The sequence below is a fragment of the Ctenopharyngodon idella genome, chromosome 20 (assembly GCF_019924925.1).
Source record: "Ctenopharyngodon idella isolate HZGC_01 chromosome 20, HZGC01, whole genome shotgun sequence".
NCBI classification, from domain to species: domain Eukaryota; kingdom Metazoa; phylum Chordata; class Actinopteri; order Cypriniformes; family Xenocyprididae; genus Ctenopharyngodon; species Ctenopharyngodon idella.
The window spans coordinates 10,637,308-10,655,730 of NC_067239.1; the positions used below are offsets into that span (position 1 = coordinate 10,637,308).

Genomic DNA, 18,423 nt, shown 5'->3' on the forward strand with positions numbered 1-18,423 from the left:
TATTAATTATTATTATTATTATTATTATTATTATTTCTGATTTGATATTGTAATTTGTGACATTGTGATATTGTGATTGAACTTCTGAATTGTAATGGAGTTCTGTAATTCTATGTAACAACATCCTGCCCAGGGACTACAGATGCAAATTAGCTGTTTAGCTAACTCTGGCACAACATTTGTATTGTGCATGGTCCCTGTTAAATAAATTAACTATACTATACTAAACTGAACTGAACTAATAAAACAAGACGTAGGAGTTAGCTAACACAACATTAAAAATAGTACCATAGTAAAAACCATAGTAAAAACCTTGAGTTAATACATATAAAAACACAAACCAACACATTCTCACCTGTAAAAGGTTATCCCATTTCCTCTGGAATTTAAATCTTGGCGGTTTCACAGCCAGAAGCTGTGCAATGTTGTGGCATCATTGATTCTTACTGTGAGTGATGACACACTGACCGCTCCAATATGGCGGGCACACCGATGTGTCTGAAGCGGTCGAATGTGGCATCTACGTATACATATCTATTAGGTTCAGATTTCTCACGGTTTTAGATTCACGGTTTCGGTACAGATCGGTATATGCTATGTTCAGTAAAAAATAGGACAATTGTCAAATAAAGATAAAGAAAATAAAAACAAATAATCTAACTACAAGAAACAGCACAAATAAATACATGAGAGCTAAGATACAAATAAAATAAACAATGCTTTACAGGTTTTTCAGGTAGGCTATCTAACAGCTTTCAGGTACAGAAATTGAATGAAGTAATCAAATATAAAATAACACTGCATATAAACTTCTTTGAATAGTTAAATAAAGATGAAACATTATTGAAGTTACAAAAGCTATTCAGTCAAGAGTGATTTATTCGTCTTTTGTCGTTTGATTAACATTAAAAACATAGAGAGCAGGAATATTAGACTGCTGTCCCTTTAAGACATAATTCAAAGATCCAGTACACTGATACTGATACACATGTGTTGTCTGTCTCATTTTTTTCTTAAGACATAACCTACTATATTTGTTAGGATACTTGCTAAGATGGGCATGTTGACATAATTTTTGTGTGAATTTGTCCGTTTAGGTGCAAGACTTGAAAGAGAATTTGCGTGAGAGAATTTGCGTGAGAGTATTTGCGCGCTGTGACGTGGCTCTCCATGTACGCGCTTCAGATGAGTACACACAAATCTCCTCACTGCGTTCTCTATCGCGTCTTACGGATGAATGTTTAAATTGGCAAGGTTTAAATGAGTTTAGTTTAAATACAGATAGCAACGTGAGATGTTCAGGTCTCACCAACACTCGGGTGATGACGGCGTAAATGACTGGTCATAGAGCTTTAGGCACGTCATTGAGCATTTGTTTACAACGAGTGACTGTTTTGTCCATGTTCTTTTGATCATCGCTGTTGTAACGTATTGGGAAACTAGAATGCATATCCATCGACTGAAACATACATTAGCCGAATCCGTCTGTCTGTTTTGCACATTGTTTTCAACAAACCATATTATAGATGCTTCGTCAGATTTGGGATGAACCGCGGTGCAAGCACATGCCGAATCGTTTTTACAGCGAACTGTCCCACCCCTAAAATCTATGGTCTTACCTGCCATTTTGGGATTTTTTTTTTTCTTTTTTTTTCATGGAGCTCACCACAAGGCTTCTGTGTAAAGGATGCAATATAGGCTGCCTTAGAATTTGGCAAAACGAGGTATCCAAGGAGGCAGCATAATTACATTTCTTTCCTTTTCGTCTAGAGTGTGCTGATGGTTTAAAGTGCTGCCTCAGTAGTCAGCTCTCTAGGTTTTAAAATTGAGCAAATGTTGCTTCCGGTAGAGACAGAATCGGTGAGCTAGACAGAGATGCCAGTCTTCAGAGAAATTTGTACTGAAGCCTTCTGACTCACTTCTATTTGTTATCATTTCTGCCCTCATAACGGAAACTGTCTGAACTATGATATAATAATCATATGGTCCTGCCCATCCAGCTATTACTTTATGGGAATTTGCAAAAGTTGTGCCATGTATAGTGCAGCTATAATCAGAAAGCTTAAACAGACTCTTAGATCAGGTTACTATACTGCACTGCTTTTCTTGGCTCCAATGGAGAGTGCAAACAGTGCATATCAATGCATCGTTCTTCAGCTTTTGGTCTGCCTTCACTAAATTAACATTCATGATACACCTCTCATTAAAATAATTCAATGCACCTCCACGTTAATTGTCAATTGTGCCCTCATCGGCAGGTCTTAGGTTACATTCATTGTAGGTGGAGCATGCTGGGAGTCTTGGGAAGCCCTCGGAAAACATTGAGGAACAGTGAAAGCTGAAGCGTGTGGTGGCAGATTAATTTAGCACACACTTCAGTACAGCACATCCATGTATTTATTTACCTTCCCTTTTGTTTGAAAAATGTCTTCCTTTGTGCCATGCCTTGAGGACAGGTAATTACACCTTCAAGAGTCCTGGTGGGGATTAAAACAAATGACATAAGAAAGGAAATGCACTCCATTGAGTCTGGCATGCCTTGAAACCCTTTTGTGATGGCTATGTGAACATGAATTTGTAACAGTGAAACTTGGCGGATAGTGCCAGTAGTAAATTGTTCAAAAGAAAACGGGGAATGTTGTCTTAGTTCTCCATCAGGGAGTTATGAAGAGTCCCCAAATGAAAACCATACGGGATACATATGTGAAAGGTGGAAGAGGATATGTTTGTGAATTTGCAGTAGGTCGGTACGAAACACATTAGTCATCGTTACGTGCATGCCCCACATTCCTGTTGCCAGCTAATTCTTATCAACTGGATTTAAAAAACGCACCAGTCTTGGCATCCAATTCCATTTGCGTGCTCTCATTGAAAGCATCTTTGAGGAGGTTTCTAAAAGTGGATCACTTTAACATGCAAATGTTTCCTGTTAATTAAGCTAGCACCTACATCCTTTTTAGGGATGCTTGATACCATTTTTTGCCTGATACCAATACCGCAGTCTTGAGTGTCTGCAGATACAGATGCCAGTCCAAAACCAGTACTGTTTTTTCTTAATCATTGTGAAGGTCAAGTATGGTAACCCATACTCAGAATTTGTCCTCTGCATTTAACCCATCCAATTTAGTGCACACATATTAGGAGTAAGTAGTGAACACACACACACACTGCAAACCTTTGACACAACCACCCGGAGCAGTAGGCAGACATTTTTGCTGTGGTGCCCGGGGAGCGATTGGGGGTTAATGTGCCTTGCCTACACAATAATTCATTATAAATAATAAGAAATACACACACACACACACACATATTGTTACATGTGCACTCTGTTTTGGACACATTTTGGACTTGTTGTTGTTCTATTTCCCGCCACTTGTCATTCACCATGGTAACTGATCACCAATCATCACATTCAGCTGTGTTCAATCACCACCTTGTTATCCTTTGTATATAAGCCCTGTGTTTCCTGTCATGTGTTGTCCGATATCGTTTATGTATGTGTTGGTGTATGTTCCTGCCTGTTCCTGTACTCTTCTGTGGATTATCTAGTAAAAGACTTATCTTATCTCCTATCTCCTCGTCGTGTGCTTAATACACCAGCCACTGTAACAGAATACCGGACCTAACAGTTAAGACAGATTGCGGCGTGTTTTTTTGTTTTCCGTGTCAGTGTTTTTCGTGTTGCACTTTTCGTTACCGTCACGATGTACACACCCGCATTTCTGTTGCTCTGCCTTGAGCAGAAGGACCGCTCCCTCAAGGAACATTTGGACAATTTTTTGCTCCTCGCATCATTGACACATTACCCGGACAGCAGCCTTTGCAACTTTCTGTTTGCTGGCCTGAACACCGCCACCAAAGCGCTGCTGTCCGGGGAAGGACCTGTGGAGTGGGTACTGGCGTCATGTGGATCGTCAATGACCGTGGATTTCTGCGACAACGACCCACTCCCACTCCAGTGCCCAGCCAGGAACCCTCAGACGGCGTGGAAAGACAGCGCGACCCCACCGAAGACAGAGAGCCCGCCTCCACCACGATGCAGGAGCCAGCGACCAGCGGAACGACTGAGCTTAACATCGGCACGGAGACGGAGCCCAGCGTGTCTGACCAGGTGTGTGAGTTTGCTGTTACCATCGCCGAGGGAGACAGTGTGGAAGACGAGGGGTTGGAATGGAGTCCCGCCCACACTCCCGCCACTGAGAGTGAGTACCAGGCAGACACTGGAGACTTTTGTGGTGACTTTGGAGAGGATTCCTTACCTCAGTTAATTCCTCATGAAACCGTCATTTCCATTTTGGATGAACTGGTCCCGCCCAGCCTCCCTCTCCCACCTCCTCTCAAAACCACTGATAATGACTTTGTTTGTTCTAGTCCCTCTGCTATTCAGCCTGTTCTCCAGCCCACAACCTTGCCTGCTACCCAGCCTTCGCTGTCTCACATCACGCCCTCAGCTCTACACCAGCCTCCTCTCAGTGGTGTGGCTACACCTGGGGCCTGCTGTGAGCCAGCCTCAGGCGATAAGGATTCTGCGGCTCCGCCTCCGGCCTCAGGTCACGTCATTACACCTCGGCTCATCATCCTGACTCCTCCGCCGCCGCTCCTTCCACCCTCGTCTACAGCAGTGACCATCGAGCGTTCGGCTCCACTGGACTCCCTCGGTCCTGCAACTCCGCCTGGGTCAGACATCGCCATCACATCGCCACGGACCTACGGGTCGTTCGAGTTTCTCCGACCCTCCACCCCTATGGCTCCGATGGGCTCCGCTTCCCCTCAGACTCCGCCTCGGCCCTCAGTCGTTCCAGCTCCACCTCAGCCCTCCGGTACCCTGCTGCTGCCTCGGGGGGTCGTCGCTGTGACTCCGTCGCGGACTTCGAGACCATCGGCATCACTCCGCTCCTTCGGCTCTCTGTCTTTGCCCCAGGACCCATCTACATCGGCTGCGCTGCTTCCACGCCTCCCCAAGGTTGTCTGGAGCGATTCACCACCTCGGCTCCTCCCTCCAGCAACGCCGCCATGGGTCGCCGTCCTGGCTGTGGCCTGGAGCAACATCTGGACTCCTCTGCTCAAGGCCAATCACTGGATTTCTCCACCATCTTCACCTCCCTGGACTTCACCACCTTCTGCACCTCCCTGGACTCCTGCACTTCGCCTCCTCCCGGTTAGCCGTCCGCCTCCTGAGCCACCTCCTACACCATCTTCTGCATCTCATCATCATCCTCCCCTCTCCACGGCGCGAGGACGCACCTTTCCGGGAGGGGGCGATATGTTACATGTGCACTCTGTTTTGGACACATTTTGGACTTGTTGTTGTTCTATTTCCCGCCACTTGTCATTCACCATGGTAACTGATCACCAATCATCACATTCAGCTGTGTTCAATCACCACCTTGTTATCCTTTGTATATAAGCCCTGTGTTTCCTGTCATGTGTTGTCCGGTATCGTTTATGTATGTGTTGGTGTATGTTCCTGCCTGTTCCTGTACTCTTCTGTGGATTATCTAGTAAAAGACTTATCTCCTATCTCCTCGTCGTGTGCTTAATACACCAGCCACTGTAACACATATACTCAAATGCAGAGCAGCACAAAAGCGTTTATGTGCATCCCAGTACTATGATTATGCACTTAAAGCAAGTAACATGGAGTCACGGGCCAGCCTCTCTACACAATAAAAAGTTCATAGGAGTTAGGGAACAAAGAGAAGAGATACTGTGTGCATCACCGCAACAGAGCGTATTGCATCTGTCCAAAAATTTACTAAGCCTTTTTCATCAGAGTTTTAAATTCGATTTACTGTGTAAATCACACGTTTTATTAAGCCCTATACGCCAGTGGTCTAATCAATTACCACACCATTCAGAATCACCAGTAAACTCCAGTAAAATACAGTCCTTTTAAAACATTTCTATTCAGATTATGTATATGAGACATGCTGTTTGAAGATGCTGAATGGAAAATGACATGTAATGTATATATATACATTATTTTACTTTATTTTGTCCTTTTTTGAGCCTGAGAGTAACAACCATGGGTAACGCACAGTATCGGATTTGGATCGGTCTTATCTAACCAATACCTGATCTGACAAAAAGGTCCGTATCAGACAAATATCGATACTCAGTATCGGATCAATGCATCCCTAAACCTTTTACGCTAACTTAAATCGTCCGTTTGGTGTTGCTAGACTGACAAGATTGGGTTGTTTCTATTACAGGAAGAAGGCAAGGTGGGTGTAACGTTCAACATCGGTACAGTGGACATCAGTGTCAAAGAGATGACTACAGAAGTCAACGATGGAAAATATCATGTGGTGCGCTTCACAAGGAATGGGGGAAACGCCACCTTACAGGTGGACAACTGGCCTATCAACGAACACTTTCCATCAGGTAACACCTGCTTATTAACCAAAGTGATGTTTCTTAAAAAGAAGCTAGTTTTTAATGTTAAATCCACTGGATACCACATGCTCTCAAGGAAATCAAGGGTTGTAAGGCAAGGAACAACATAATTTTCCTGCCAATTTAATTTTTAATCTGCATGTTTCAAGGCATGTGAAATTTTCAGAAATGGGAACAGGTGTTCATAATTATAACACTGATCTCCATTCTGCTGAGGGAAAGGCACAGAGAAAGAAGAGAAAGGACACTGCAAAAAAGAAAGCAAATGCCACTTAACTCGATTGATTTGGCTTGCGTTACTTTCTTAATTGTCCTCTGTAACATTCATATGTGGAAGTAATCAAGCCTGGGCACCTGGCCTATGCACAATGGCAGGCCAAGCCGTTGCCTTTGTCCCCGCGATTAGCACCATGACATCTGGCCAGCTGCTTTTGAGAGGTTTTGAAAGGCAGAGGGAAGAGCAGGGCACGGGTTTAAGGCAGTATTGTGGCAGCTACAGCAGCTGCGGGAGAATGAGCCCCAGACCTCTGTGTATCTGTGACTCTCAGACTTAGGAAGCCAGCAATGATGGATGAATACAAATGAGTTCATCAAATGCAGCAGAGATTTGTTATAGAAGCTCAAGCTACATGGAGAAATAGGGCGTGCTGAAATACTGCCCTCAAACACTATCGAAAAAAACTCTCAAAAACCCTTCACACTCAATTAATTTGGGTTCTGTGTCCTCCACTTTGATGTCTCTGTTGCTTCGGCACCCTCTGTGGGATATCTGGCCCTTGCACTTCTCGTCCAATTAGAGAGCAGCTCTCGTCAGGGTTACTCAAGCTGTATTCAATGGCAGGTATTTATAAAGAGAGATAACCTTAAAATGGCCAATATGCAGGCAGAGGGGACAGGCAGAAGGACACAGGCTAATGCTGCAACAACATTAGCTCGCTATTCAAGCTGGATCTGTTATGGACACTGACAAAGAGCCAGAGATAGCATGCCATTTCCCTAACAGACTATTATCCACACTTAAAGCTAAATATAACACCTGAAATGTCCTAAATGGCCAAACTCAATACATGTAATTTGTGTACATAGATAAATAAACCTGCACAGCGGCTGGAGGTGTGTAGTGGCTTCTGCTGAAGCTCTTGCATCATTCAGTCTCTCATTAGTCTCAGAGACATGATGTAATGATATAATGATGTAGTCTATGTGAAACATTCATTCAGTAGACATTCCTTGTGGGAGTAGCAGTATTTTAAATGATGGGATATTTTTACACAGAATTGAGGATCTCTACAGAATCGCTTTGAGATCTGGTGTTTACATTGCATATTTTCATAACCTTGTTGATGATATTAACATGACTCGTCAAACAGAAAAAACACCCTGCAAGGAACAATAGTCTAATAGTCTAAGTCTAATAGTCTTTCAGTCAGTTTGCCTTTAAACACATCTGTCTGTTGGTGTGTTTGTTCCTTTCATCCATGATACATCTATCCTTCTGATAAGCTAGCTAGTATGCTACATTGTTGGCGTCACTATGATGTATGTCTAATTCACCCTGCATTTATTATCCAGTTGTCCGGTTTATCTAAATACCATGACATAAAAAAAAAAATCATTCTTAATATATATTTTTGTAAATAAATAAATAATAATAATAATAATAAATGCTTGGATTCATTGTAAAAAATGAATAATCAACTTGAGTGTACTGTATTGCTGGATACATTTAGTTGAGTTCTATAAGGTTTCAGTTATTCCGTTCAGTTAATCCATAAATAATAAAAAAAATGCATATTGTGCAAAGTGTACATACTGAAAAAGTTCTTTATTTATTTGTTTCTCTCATTATTTCTTAAACTTTGGGTGGAATTAACCACCTGTCATCTGCAGTGGAATTCTGGTTTAAAACAAACAAAAAAAAAAAAAACAGTTAACAACAACTAAGTTGTGCTGATAGATCATCAAGACCAATTGCTCCCCTGAATTCAATCAATAATGTTACATATTGGCCTCAATTAAACCCCACAGCTTTAAATCAGACAAGTACTCAATATTAAAAAGCCAATAAATTTTTCTCCAAATTTCATGAAAGCTTTGCCTCTGATTTAGTCTTTATGTGGAGCTCCTTGACTTCCTCCAGCCATCATTCAATTGCAGATTTGGTAATTCTCTGTCTCTTTTTTATACACATTATACACATACACACACTGAAACACTTGTAATATGCAGGACATTCCATGTTTTTAATTTGACAATTATTGATTTCAGTTCCTCTGTTAAAGGCTGTGCCATCTCTTGAGTAATTACAGGCTAGGATTCAGACTCATCGACTGAATAGCACTTGAAATGCTTCACGTCAGTGATGCTTTGCATTCTTGCCTCGCTCAATATCTGTTGCCAGATCCACACAGCTGTGTTGCCATGGCATGGTGTTAGAATATCCAGGGTACCCATGATCACTGAGCTTATTCATATGTTTTAATCAAGCGTGATGGGCAAAGCAATTGTCGCTGCACACTGAATGCAAGGCAAAAAGAAGAAATTTAACGTTTAATTTCCCCAGCTAGCATTTTTTTTTTTTTTTTTTTTTTTTTTTTTTTTTTAAGTTGCCAGTCAGCGGCAGCATTTTTTATCATTTTCACAAAACTTTCATGGCCCCCAGTATATTTTGTTGTATGGATATCTAAACATACAATATATCAAAAGAGAGAACAGAGCCTCTGGTTTTAAACAACAAAAACAGCAACAACAACAAAAAACTTTATTTTTTCTTCATTCTTAATTGCAGTCAGTGGTTAATCTTGTCTTTAAAACAGTTTTAAAACCTTAAGTGCTGTAAACGTGCTGTAGACTACTACATGAAATGTGTTTACTTAAACGTTTTTTACAGGTCACTCATACACACTGCAGAGTTTACTTGAGTGAGATTAGCATTTTTTTTTTATCCATGTGATTTCAGAATAACATTCTTCAGTTGCTGGCATTGCAGGGTTGAAAACATGACTTCAGTTGATGGACTATGGCCGTTGTGTGTCTGTTTACTCTGAAGAAACAGATGGCAAAAGAGCTAATTGAAGGGCAGCAACAGCCTCAAGCTCTCCTGGGAGAAGTTGGGAACTTTTTCCCTTCTTCAATATCTCCATTACCTTTCCATCAGGGCAGACTATCAGTAATTCCTTAGTTTTACAGTATATTTAAAAGGCGATGCTGCAATTGATGTTTTACTACTTGTCTGTATTTTTTAAATGTAATCTTATGACAAGTGACTTCCTCACATTAAAGACACAATATTAAATACAAATTGATAAATCATTCTTATAAATGATCAGTGAGAACATGCCAGAGTTATGTATCTGTAATTGTAAAAACTGAGGAAGAACATTTAATAGATCCTTCTAGATATCTTCATCACTATTATGAGCACTACATTCTCTGAACAAATGACAGACAATATCTTAACACATTTCTTCTTTGAATTTTCAGTTTACATCAGTGTCTTTTGTTTAACCGAATATTCGTCATGTTCATGATCAGGCGATTGAAGGAGTTTTTTCCTCATAAATAATGTGAAGAAATTTACCTCACACGTTGGTTCACCTTTGCTTTTTAAACTGGAAAAATTAAATAGCTCAAAAAATGGAAAAGTAAAAATTTTCCCTTAATAATAAACATAATGGGTATTATTGTTATTTGTTGATGTGCAACCTGTACATATCTGTTAACATTTAGGGAGTAAACAGGGCTCTAAACTATCATATGAGAGCAGTGGCACAAACTGTACAGATGGTGGCACCAGCACCTGATTTGGTAGTACCAGGGGAGGGAGAGGGGACAGAAACTAATAATAATCACATTATTACAGTTGTATTTCACAAATAAGTGTAGTTACTAATAATATTACATAAGTTGTCTTATTGAAATGGATATTTGACAGTAGAGCACTGTGTTTGAGTTGGAATGCAGATGTAAATAACAGTAACCTCAAAGAAGTGTAAAAAAAAACATATTTTTATAGGGAAAAATTTAAATGTTCTGACAGCGTGACTATATTGAGACTCTCTACAGCTTTTGACTTTTACTTTGTATTTGCTTATTAAATTCCGCCATTGTAGATCATTGTAGATGTTGTTAACATTTGTAGATCATGGTAACCGCAAGTAAAACAATCCATGGCTCGTCAATCTGACTGTAAAAAATATGGCTTAGTTATAAAACTAGGGTATTTGTTATGAAAAACAGTAGCCTAAACAAACTAAGTATGAATATAAATGAAAAAAAAACTGCCATAGCTTCTTAAAAATTATTGTAACATTCCATTACCCCTGTAATACATTTAATACAATTATACATGACTATATTAAAGGGGTCATGAATTGAGAAATCAACTTTTCTTTGAGCTTTTGATATATAAGAGGTCATCATACTATAAGAATATTCTGTAAGTTTCAGAACTGAAAACTTCCTTGTTAGTCCAATAAAAGCTTTTATTGACACCAGGCTCATCGGACGACTGATCCTGGAATGTGCCTATCTATGACTTAGATAGGTAAAATGCTGCCTCCGCAGAAGAAATCAATGCCTACTTCATCATTGCAATGTTAGCTCCGCCCACTGGCATGTTAATGAAATGAGGAGGAGAGAATAGTGATACAGGACAAGAATAACATTACCTTTCAAAGGATCCTAATGCTAGGAATATGGTTATTTATTTTTAACAATGTGAATGTCTCAGTTGAGCTTTATTTATTTGTATTCACGATTTCACTGTTGATTCTTTGGTAAATCAATCGCATTTCGGCGCAGGCTTTGCAAACAGACTTTTACAATATGGACTCGATGATTAAATTATATAAAGAAAGCAATCAAAGAACGTTCCCTTTACAATCGCTGGAGATGTCAATCAAACAGCTTGGCTATAGATGTCAATCAAACGGCGCAAGATTATCAGTGACTGAGTTCTGGACACGTGCCAAAATTCAACGAATATCTTAGTTACAATGCATTTGCACTGTTAGTTACGATGAAAGCATTTGTTAGTGTGCAGAAATTGAGTTGCAATGATGAGATCACTTCTTTCATGCGCTTAACAACATGTCTGTGATTGTCTACAATGTTCTAATCCCATAGATATAAATGTAATGAAACATTTTTTTACGATTAGTTAACCTTGAGAGATGTAATAGTAAAAACGTGCTAAAAGTTTTCGAGAGAGTAATACTTAGCTATTTCAAATGGAAAGATGTTAGTCAATCACAGCAGTGGGCGTTTACACTGAAGTCTCACAGCAGACAAGCCCCTTAAAACAGAGCGTTCAGATAAGAGGGCTAAAATCAGGGTAGGAAAAATGCCTTTTATTTCAAAATTATGATGATTTTTGATGTAAAAAGTATACTAACATTATAAGTGCACCCCAGGAAACATTATAAAACAATAAAACAACGCAGTTCATGACCTCTTTAATATAATATTCAATATGAATGTACCGCATTTCTGACATAATATCATGGTTACAATTAGTGAAACTACAATAAATCCATGGTAAATGTTGTGGTTTGTGGATTAAAAAGCCTTCTAACTGGATCATTCATGGTGCAGTGCTTCTCCTGTTTTCCATGTTAATGTTGTCGAGAATGTCAGTGCTTTTTATGGCTTTAAACTAGTTTATATCACAGATATAAACAATTCAAGCGATTCAAGCCCTTCTCACTAGATCACTAGAGCTATTGGCTTTATAAAACATTATTTAACGCATGATTAATTGGATGTTAATTCTATGAGGATTTCGTGTTATTTTTCAAAGACCCAAGTTACTTAAAATTCTTAAATATTAAACGTAGGCTAATGATAACCATACAAAGCTCAATGTATGAGTAAATAGGAAAATAAGGAATAAATAAGGAAAATAAAATTTTCAAAGACCAACAACTACCTCAAGATACTTTTTCAGATTACGTGTTGAATCCTTTGAAGCTGATAGAAGTTTTGTTGCAGGTAGACATAGCTTGCATTGCACTGTGATGTTACATCCTTTTTCATGTTTATAAGTAAAATTGTCTTTGAATTCCCATGAGAGAAATGCATTACACGCTGTTTTCCCGTCCATTTTTGCGTGCGATCGCATGTCTACACTCTGCCAACTGAACAGGCTGCGCACTGGTTTTTTTTTTTAAACAGACAGAGTCGGAGAATCATCAACAATTGCCTCGTTGGTTAAAAATCCTTAAACAGCTTACGTTAATATTAAATGAAATAAATGACATTAAAATTCAAAGTAATCACTTTGGTAATCCAAAATACTTTTTGAATGTAACTGTAGTTTGATTACCATCTATTTAAAATGTAACTGTAACAAAATACAGTTACACAAATTTTGTATTTTAAATACGTAACGTCGTTACATGTATTTCGTTACCCCCCAACTCTGTGAGTGTGTGTGTATATATATATATATATATATATATATATATATATATATATATACAGTGGGTACGGAAAGTTTTCAGACCCCCTTAAATGTTTCACTCTTTGTTATATTGCAGCCATTTGCTAAAATCATTTAAGTTCATTTTTTTTCCTCATTAATGAACACACAGCACCCCATATTGACAGAAAAACACAGAATTGTTGACATTTTTGCAGATTTATTAAAAAAGAAAAACTGAAATATCACATGGTCCTAAGTATTCAGACCCTTTGCTCAATATTTAGTAGAAGCACCCTTTTGATTTAATACAGCCATGAGTCTTTTTGGGAAAGATGCAACAAGTTTTTCACACCTGGATTTGGGGATCCTCTGCCATTCCTCCTTGCAGATCCTCTCCAGTTCTGTCAGGTTGGATGGTAAACGTTGGTGGACAGCCATTTTAGGTCTCTCCAGAGATGCTCAATTGGGTTTAAGTCAGGTCTCTGGCTGGGCCATTCAAGAACAGTCACGGAGTTGTTGTGAAGCCACTCCTTCATTATTTTAGCTGTGTGCTTAGGGTCATTGTCTTGTTGGAAGGTAAACCTTCGGCCCAGTCTGAGGTCCTGAGCACTCTGGAGAAGGTTTTCGTCCAGGATATCCCTGTACTTGGCCGCATTCATCTTTCCCTCGATTGCAACCAGTCGTCCTGTCCCTGCAGCTGAAAAACACCCCCACAGCATGATGCTGCCACCACCATGCTTCACTGTTGGGACTGTATTGGACAGGTGATGAGCAGTGCCTGGTTTTCTCCACACATACCGCTTAGAATTAAGGCCAAAAAGTTCTATCTTGGTCTCATCAGACCAGAGAATCTTATTTCTCACCATCTTGGAGTCCTTCAGGTGTTTTTTCATGTGTCTTGCACTGAGGAGAGGCTTCCGTCGGGCCACTCTGCCATAAAGCCCCGACTGGTGGAGGGCTGCAGTGATGGTTGACTTTCTACAACTTTCTCCCATCTCCCGACTGCATCTCTGGAGCTCAGCCACAGTGATCTTTGGGTTCTTCTTTACCTCTCTCACCAAGGCTCTTCTACCCCGATAGCTCAGTTTGGCCGGACGGCCAGCTCTAGGAAGGGTTTTCGTCGTTCCAAAACGTCTTCCATTTAAGGATTATGGAGGCCACTGTGCTCTTAGGAACCTTAAGTGCAGCAGAAATTTTTTTGTAACCTTGGCCAGATCTGTGCCTTGCCACAATTCTGTCTCTGAGCTCTTCAGGCAGTTCCTTTGACCTCATGATTCTCATTTGCTCTGACATGCAAGTCCAATCAGTATAATCAAACACAGCTGGACTCAAATGAAGGTGTAGAACCATCTCAAGGATGATCAGAAGAAATGGACAGCACCTGAGTTAAATATATGAGTGTCACAGCAAAGGGTCTGAATACTTAGGACCATGTGATATTTCAGTTTTTCTTTTTTAATAAATCTGCAAAAATGTCAACAATTCTGTGTTTTTTTCTGTCAATATGGGGTGCTGTGTGTACATTTTTGCTGTGTGGAAAAAAAAATGAACTTAAATGATTTTATATATATATATATATATATATATATATATATATATATATATATATATATATATAAACAGTCTTAAAGAAAAAAAAATGGAAGACTAACTAGCAGTTTATGCAGCTGGCCTCTGGTGTTGATAAACCAGATGATAAAAGAAAAGCAAGACACATTGTCACTTTTATCAGTGTGACCCTATTTTTTAGATTTAACTGGTTAGCATGACCCTGTTAGCACCTGCTGGTAGATTTCGTGACTACACCATCTAATTCCAAAATGCATCTATCAACAGTTCAAATTGTGTACTTGCATGGGTCTTGTACCAGCTGAGCATGGATCTTGTACCAGCTGAGGAACTGCCATTGAGATGACTGAGAATGCTAACAGATAGCTTTCTCCAGACATGGGATGTTGATAAGCTGTGCTCTCGCCTTATCTAGACCAACATGGAAACATCTATCATCATCATCAGAACTATCATATGACCAAATATATATTTGTTCACTGGAAGCAATGCAGCATTGAGCAGATGAGTAACATACTCAGATATTTAGGCTCTGTTGATGAGGACAGCAATAGAAAATGCATAGCAAATACCTACATAGAGACAAATCGCATTGTTGAACAGAGGAACAAAATCTTTCCTGCACTGTTACTGGCACAAATCTGGAGATATAGGTTAAAAGAGAACTTCCTTTAGCCATTCAGTGGAGACAAAGATACATCCTATGAACAGCACGGCACTTCCGAACAGAACACACATTATTCTGACATGTGTCCAGCGAGACCCTCATAACCAAGGTTAGATTGTGTTCCAATGAGGAACAGAAACTTCTCACTTCTTCACCAGTATGGGCCATGATGAACTGGCAACAGAGCTTGACGGCCCCCTACAAATCTCTGGCACTGAAAGAGGACGTACTGACACCACGCCAGCATTTGTTTTGACTAAAGTGGTGCCATCTGAAGGGAGTGATTCAGATATTGTTCTAGCGGGAAACAAAATGTGCTGATGGAGAGGAGGAAACAGACACCATTGGCTTGTTAGATATCTCTCACAGATTAGAGCTCTTCTGTTACTCATATATATATATATATATATATATATATATATATATGTGTGTGTGTGTGTGTGTGTGTGTGTATACAGACACAATATTATATACATATATAGACAAATAAAATATCATATAATAAAATATATATACACATATTATGCAAACAAACTTTAGTTAGATTAATCGATTTGACAGCATTATATATATATATATATATATATATATATATATATTTGTTTGTGGGGTGTAGTTTTGTAAAGATTTGGCCTATTAAACAATGGGTTGTCCACAAGGGAGGGTTACTTTAAAAATATGTATTCCGTTACAGTTACAAATTACTTCATAAAATAAGTATTTAGTAACGTAATCCAAGTACCACAATATGAAAGTAATGTAATCTGATTACTTTTGGATTACTTCAAGGTCAAATATAAAGAAAGAAAGAAAGAAAGAAAGAAAGGGGTAAACTTTACTGTAAATAAATAGCATTTTTAAATTTAATTTTAATTATTTCTTCTCAATTTCTGCAACTTTTTAAATGTTACACGTTCCATACTTTTAAATGGGTCTCAACAATAGAAATATTTAAAAAATCTGATAAATTATCTATTGCATTATTATTATCGTTGTTGTTATTTAGAGTTTAAAAATATAAAAGTGACATCAGATCATAACAAAACTGAACAAGCTCGGATCTAACATTTTTGTTCATATTTGTTCTGCTTTAATTTTAATGTTTAGCATTTTTCTTTTAAAACCAATTAAAACTAAGCAATCATGTCTCATTTCCACAAATTGGGAATGCACAGCCCTGAATATATATATATATATATATATATATATATATATATATGGACTAAAGGGCTGTTTATCTAGTGGCTACAGTATGGTATTACAGATTATTTTTAGTCCTTTGATAAAGAAAGTGTTTTCGTAGCTGGAAGGCGGAGTTTGCACTGTACAACCATGTTGTTTGCATTTTCTTCTTTGAAAACAAAATAGCAGCGAAGTTTCCATGAATTGAAAGCGTTTTTCCCTGCAGGCAGCATCCTTTCAACCAGGGGCGTAGCCATCATTTCAAAAGTGAGGGGGACAGAATTGATAGATTTTTTTTCCCTCATCTCTTGCTTTTAATTTGAAATCAATTTGCTTTTAATAAGAAATCAAATACACTGCTGAACAATAACCAATATCTAATATTTTATGATGGTTTATGTACTACAAACACTTGTGCATTAAGTCCTCATGGATTTTATACAATGTAAAAAAAGATCATATAATATAAGGCAGAAAATACAGTACCCATCAAAAGTTTGGAAACATTACAATTGTAATTGTACAACTGACATATGTCTCTTCTGCTCAAAGAGGCTGGATTTTATTTAATAAAAAAATGCAGTAAAAACAGTAATATTGTGAAATAGTATTACAATTTAAAATTGCTATATTCTACATGAATATATTGTAAAATGTACAATATATGTGATCAAAGCTGAATTTTCAGCATCATTACTCCAGTCTTCAGTGTCACATGATCCTTCAGAAATCATTCTAATATGCTGATTTGCTGCTCAAGAAACATTTCTGATTATTATCAATGTTGAAAACAGTTGTGCTGCTTCATATTTTTGTGGAAACCACGATACCATTCAACATTTTTGGTAAGATTAAAACAAAAGAGAAATACTTTTATTCATCAAGGATGCATTAAATTTATCAAAAGTGACAGGGACAATAAATGCAAATAAATTCTGTATTTTTCAGTAACGAGTAATCAAACCAATTACTTTTTCTCCCGTTACAACGCCGTTACCGTTACTGACAAAAAAAAAAAAAAATGCCGCGTTACTATAATTGAGCTCACTGAAGCGGTTTTCATCGGCTCTCTCTCAGCCATAGGACCTGCAAAGTTTTTTCTCTGGTGTGTGTTGGGGTTAGTCATACACAAATATAATTTTAAACTGATAATAATGTACGATGCTCTGTGTGTGTGTCTGTGAGCATGCGCGCAGAGCGCGAGCTCAAACCAGAATACCCTTTGTGACATGCTGGATCGAAAATATGTGAAATAAGTTTTTTTCTAGTTGACTAGTAGTTGTTCATTTAAGCCATTGATTGACTAATCACATTTATATTAATTTAATTTCTTAAATACTGGAGAGAATAAACCATAATAATGAGCATTTACATAATATAGGCTATATAGCACTCAAGCGAACGCATCCTGAAAAGCTTCCCATAAAGAACTGGCAAAAGTAATGATTATGAATGTGACAAAAACAGCAAGGAGACATTTTAATTGTTTATTAATAAAGTAATGTTTTCTGAATCAGTGTCGGCTGCAAAGATGAAGTAGACTTTGTTGACTCTCATCATCTCCGCATACTGGACGCGAAGTAACCAGCGCCTAGAGAGAGAATGCAAATTTCATTCGGATTAGGCTACATAATCAGAGTAGCCTATTTCTTTTCATTTTTCGTTTTCGTTAAAGTAGATATTTCAAACTTTCTATAGATATTTTTCTCATGTCTGTGAGGCAAGCAGCCTATACGCTGAGTTTCGGTTCATTTAGCCTATAAGACGCGCTCCAGTTCACGCGCCAGTGATCGCGCCAGCGCCTCCATGTCATGATTATATTGTCTGCTATATTTGCTTCTTACTTATTAAATCCAGGCAATTGGTTGATGAAACATTGATTAAAATTAAAATACAATTTTTACAAAACGAAATTCACTTTAAAGGCTTTCTACAAAACAAAACTTAATATATATACTTAATAATTTATTTTTAGACTTATATTTAATATTAGGGGCATCCAAGTTATTTGACATATTTTATTTATTTATTTATTTATTTTTTTAAGTAACGGAATAGTTACTTTACCTGGTAATTAGTTACTTTTATAATGAAGTAACTCAGTTATTAACTCCGTTACTATTTGTGAGAAGTAACTAGTAACTATAACTAATTACTTTTTTTAAAGTAACGTGCCCAAAACTGC

At 38.3% G+C, this 18,423-nt stretch overlaps 1 protein-coding gene across 21 annotated transcripts in view; it reads left to right on the forward strand.

Annotated features, from left to right (window-relative positions):
- nrxn3b (neurexin 3b) overlaps positions 1–18,423 on the forward strand; it is a 375,053-nt gene that overhangs the window by 311,298 nt on the left and 45,332 nt on the right. For all 21 annotated transcript variants that reach the window (XM_051875968.1, XM_051875950.1, XM_051875962.1 and 18 more), the window contains one exon: positions 6,213–6,384. In XM_051875968.1, the coding sequence (XP_051731928.1) occupies positions 6,213–6,384 (172 nt within the window). The remainder of the gene's footprint in view (positions 1–6,212; positions 6,385–18,423) is intronic.